This window comes from Homalodisca vitripennis, unplaced genomic scaffold, assembly GCF_021130785.1.
Source record: "Homalodisca vitripennis isolate AUS2020 unplaced genomic scaffold, UT_GWSS_2.1 ScUCBcl_8921;HRSCAF=17236, whole genome shotgun sequence".
NCBI classification, from domain to species: Eukaryota; Metazoa; Arthropoda; class Insecta; order Hemiptera; family Cicadellidae; genus Homalodisca; species Homalodisca vitripennis.
Genome location: NW_025785027.1, coordinates 331 through 5,297, shown reverse-complemented (window position 1 = coordinate 5,297; position 4,967 = coordinate 331). Strand labels below are relative to the sequence as shown.

The 4,967-nt window shown below is 35.9% G+C and overlaps 1 protein-coding gene across 1 annotated transcript; it reads right to left on the bottom strand.

Annotated features, from left to right (window-relative positions):
* Positions 1-3,686: 3,686 nt before the first annotated feature.
* LOC124374530 (adhesive plaque matrix protein-like) lies at positions 3,687-4,703 on the bottom strand (the record flags this gene model as incomplete). The annotated part of the gene is made up of 1 exon (XM_046832735.1): positions 3,687-4,703. A coding segment is annotated over exon 1 (1,017 nt), but the record flags the coding sequence as incomplete, so codon positions are not given.
* Between the last annotated feature and the right edge of the window lie 264 nt (positions 4,704-4,967).

The following is a 4,967-nucleotide window of genomic DNA, read 5'->3' as shown; positions in this document are numbered from 1 at the left end:
AGTTCTTCAGGGATGTATGTGCGTTTGTCATTATAAACTACACAATGGCGATTGGGGGGCCAGGTCACATTGGTGGACCTTTTGTGCAGCATCAGGCTCCAAAGCAGAGGAAAAGAATATTACGATGTTTGGATGTTAGCAGGAGTCGATCGAAACACGGGACAGAACCTTTGCTTTCCATGTTGAAGATCTAGATTGCGAGACTTTGAATGCCAGTTTTAAAGAACTACCTTCTGCCTCTGGACAGTGGTGGTTACAGAGAGATACAGAGAGTTTGCGAACAACGGCTCTCTAACTTTTGTCCCACCCCAATAAGTATCCTGGAAGTGATAGGGACTATCGTCTTGACGCAATGTGGGACGCTCTTTCGCAATACATAGCGAGCGAAGTGTCTAACAATGGCAAGAATTTGCAAGGAGCTGTTTGCTTACCAGTTCTTGTACTTTCACAGGGATGGATTTTTCACAACAGACCCGTCGAGCCAAATCATTTCTGTGTTCTTTGATGATGTGAAGCACGTCTATCCGGGATTTCATAATGTCAGACAAATGTGCAGTTTAAAAACTCGGAAAATAAAAAGTTAAGGTGAAAAGTGACAAAACTTAGTATTTTTATTCTTAAGAAAATTAAAAAAAAAATATATTCTATTCTATTGAGTTATATTTCTTGAGTATAAATGTTTAAAAAAATACGGTAGTAACTATTGTACTTTCCGTTAAATTAAACAAACACTTTGGTATGATTATGTTTTTTTTAACCTAGTTTGTAATGATGTATTTCGGTTAGTTTATACCTGAAGAATGAGATCAGATTGCTGATCTCGAAACGTAGTGTTTCTGATTTCTTGTTTCACTGAACAATGGAATAATGGTTCCGGAAAAAATCCTGTTTCCTACATAAAAATATTATACAGTTGATCACACATAGGACAGAGCCTATAAGAGTAGCTACAGTTTGTAAAGACCTATTTCCGGACCAACTATGTTGTATTATTAATTTAGCAAACTGCTGTAACCACACAAATCACAACTGGATTCCTTTGGGACACAATACGTATTGGCTATTTAACACTTTCCACCAATTTACTCCGGGTCTTTATTTACTAGCAACTGATTTTTACTAGTGCAACCAAGTCCATAATACAACTTACATTTTATGGTATTTAGTTCAAAATATACCTGGGTAACCCAAAAAAACCTCCCACATTTTTGATGGGCTGTAGAAGAGTACAAGAGGGGTGGAACTGCTGCTTTTGCTCTTAAATATGCTGCTGTGTTACCATTATTTCATATGGCCAGTGGTTCCTATATCATCATTCTTTTTGTCCTTCAGTAAATTAAGGTGAATATTCAAAGGCTTCAGATATTTTTAAGTAACCAACCCTACTGTTTACTACTGAAAAATATAGAACAGAGTATATAATGTTAGTTAAAACCATGTTATCTAGATACGTCTAACATTGTTCATAACTAAAGTATAAAAACTCAAATTACCTTACTTTGTTGTCTGTATTAGACATGCTCCTCTACCACAAGTATGTTGTTTTATGGCCTGTTGCCAGAGGTTTGCATGAAAACATCTCAGAATTTTATTTTTCACTAACTCTATCTATTTTGCATATCCCACATCATGTAAAATTTACGTTACATTCCCTGTCCTCCGTAGTAATTAGCCAGAAGTGTAATATAACACAGTATTTTTATTACTATAAAATTGTGCTGTTCGTCTCTCTTATTTCAAAAACATCCTGTGCAAGGCAACGGGTCATATCTAATTTTTACTGTAAACAAGATCATTTAATTTAACTGTTGTTGCAAACTCACATCCCTCGATATTTTTGCTAGTCAGTGTTTTTAGAGGACAAAGTTTATTATTTATATTATTGATTTGTTTAAAAACAAAAATTTTAATGGCACAATCAGTGCCTTTGCTGACGATCGTTGCTTATTTATATTTAGAATACATGTAGAAATAAAACTTATGGGAAAAAATAAATAATGATCTTAGGAATGTTAAGAGCCTGGTATTACTCAATAAAAAAAAAATGTTAATAAATGTAAATAAGACTAAGTTTATCAATTTTTGATTTCAAGGGCTTTGGTTTTGACGTGCATGTGAAAGTATCACGAAGAAACTTGATGTCAACCTTTATTACATGTAAATGTCATTGAATTAGAAGAGGTAAATTTTTTTAAGTTATTTAGGTGTATATTTTGACCAGAAAATAAATTGGAAAAAACACATTTATTTTTCATCCATAAATCAAAATTAGAAAGTAATGTTAGGAAATTTTTATTTTTGAGAAATTTTTGTGACGAAAAGCTGTTACGTTACCCTGTTTTATTGCACTAGATTTACTCTAGGTTAAACGTACGGTATTGTATGCTGGGGGAGCAAGCTCCAAAAACAAAAACAGACGAAATTAGGAGTAACACAAAAAAACACTTTTATACGTTTAATTCTTAAGGAAAAAAAGGTGCTGGACTCTTCTTTATCCTCTTTACCAACAATTACAAAACTTTTCACATACCATTTTATTTTTATTTAAAAAGTAATAAGACTATTTTTTGTAAGAAGTGGAAAAATAGAAAATAATATTGAACAACAAAAAAACCAATATGTCACAAGAAATTTGCAAAGAGGTCTTATCCAAAATACCCAATGTTTAATAAACTAGCTTTCAGGCGTTCCTTATGCTTCGTTATCCTACATGGAGTCCACATTTGTTTAATAAAATTCCAAATAAAATTAATAAAAAATTAAAACCTTAAATTCTTTTTTGTAATGCTATAACTAATTGGTTACTTAGTCAAAAGTGAACACGATAGATATTATACACAACAGATTAGTCTAATAATTTTCTTAACTGAATTCTTTCTTTTTCTCATATGCATAACTAAAATTCGTCCAATTTATAGACACATTATTTTATATTATTGTATTCTCTATTAATTAGTAACCAACAACCCCCTCAACTATAACGAAAACAATTTGTAGAATCTTAATATTATTTCCATTAGTCTCAAAAGGTTAAAGATAATATTGTCATTAGATAAAATTGTATTTTTTTACATAGATGACTTTAAAGTCTTCAATATTAATTAGTCTTTTATGTATATTTAAACATTGTATTTAAGTATAAGATTGACTAGAGTTTAAATTGATTAAGTTGTGCTCATTATCAAACGTTAAATGTATTTTTATTTTAAACGTTATTTGTAGTGTAAATATAAGTGAGAAACTTTCTGTATACAGCAGTGATCTGGACACATCAAAGCTCCTTTTCAGAGAAAACTGGACTGTTATCAGACCTTTCCTTTTTTATTGTTTAGTTTTATCTAACCACGCAACTTGTTCAATGTGGTTTAGATTTTTATTCCTTAAATAATCTTGTTTCATAAGTTTTTATTTTTTTGGAAAATTAAATCTCACTATCTCAGTTGTCTCAATCCCATGCTGGGACACGATTCGGGCACTGTGCCTGCTAGGTGGTATGCCACACCTGGTTGTCAACTGAAGTCAATTGTCTCGCTTAGTCGTTAGATAGAAAACTCAGTAGTTTCCTTGCTTTAGAAAGTTTATAAGTCTATGCAGTTGTTTATCAAAACTGCTAGTATCATCCACAAAACCAGAAGAGAATGTAGACAAACCTAACAGTTTAGAAACCAACTCTAAAAAAAACTAACGTGAATTGCTGGATATCGGCCTTTTGAGGTAAAAAGTGGATTGCTGGTTCTCGGGCCTTTTGAGGTAAGTGGTTTGCTGTTCTCGGCCTTTGAGGTAAGTGGATTTGCTGTTTTCAGTCTTAGAGAGTAAGTGGATTGCTGATCTTGGCCTTTGAAGTAAGGTGGATTGCTGATCTCGGCCTTTGAAAGTACGTATGGGATTGCTGATCTCGGCCTTGGAGCGTAAGTGGATTTGCTGATCTCGGCCTTTGAGGTAAGTGGATTGCTGTTTCTTGGCCTTCGAGGTACTTGGATTGCTGTTCTCGGCCTTTGAGGTAAGTGGATTGCTGTTCTTGGCCTTCGACGGTATCTTGGAATGGTGTGTTGTCGGGCCTTTGAGGTAAGTGGATTGCTTGTTCTTGGCCTTCGCGGGTTACTTGGAATTGCTGTTCTCTGCCTTCGAGGTAAAGTGGTATTGCTGTTCTTGGCCTTCGAGGTAAGTGGAATTGCTGATCTCGGCGCTTCGAGGTAAGTGGATTGATGTTCTGCTGCCTTCGAGGTAAGTGGATTGCCTCGTTCTTGGCCTTCGATGGTAAGTGGATTGCTGTTTTCTTTGCCTTCGACGGTAAGTGTGATTGATGTTCTTGGCCTTCGAGGTAAGTGGATTGCTGTTCTCTGCCTTCGTGGTAAGTGGGATTGCTGTTCTTGGCCTTCGTGGGTAAGTAGGATGCTGCTGTTCTCTGCCTTCGACGGTAAGTGGAATTGCTGATCTCGGCCTTCGAGGTAAGTGGATTGCTGTTCTCTGCCTTCGCGGTAAGTGGTATTGCTGTTCTTGGCCTTCGAGGTAAGTGGATTGCTGTTCTCTGCCCTTCGAGGGTAAGTGGATTGCTGTTCTTGGCCTTCGAGGTAAGTGAGGATTGCTGTTCTTGGCCTTCGAGGTACTTGGATTGGGTGTTCTCGGCCTATGAGGTTAGTGGATTGCTGTTCTTGGCCTTCGAGGTAAGTGGTTTGCTGATCTCGTTGTCTTCGAGGCCTCATTGTCCTGTGAGGTAGCAAACTGGAAAAGTTCATTGGCTGAATTCAGGATATACGAAAATAAATAAAACACGAGAAGGCTCTTTAAGAGCACTGGTAGGTACCAAAAAATCCTCCTTTCCAGCTCACAACCTTGAATTGAGAGGAGTCAAAATGGGAGGTCCTGGCTGAGCTTCTGTGAAAGTGTTTTAAAAGGTCAGATTAACTGTAGCTTCGTCTCCAAAAAGTAATCTCAGAAAACTCTCAGGATGGAATTTCCACGGAGAG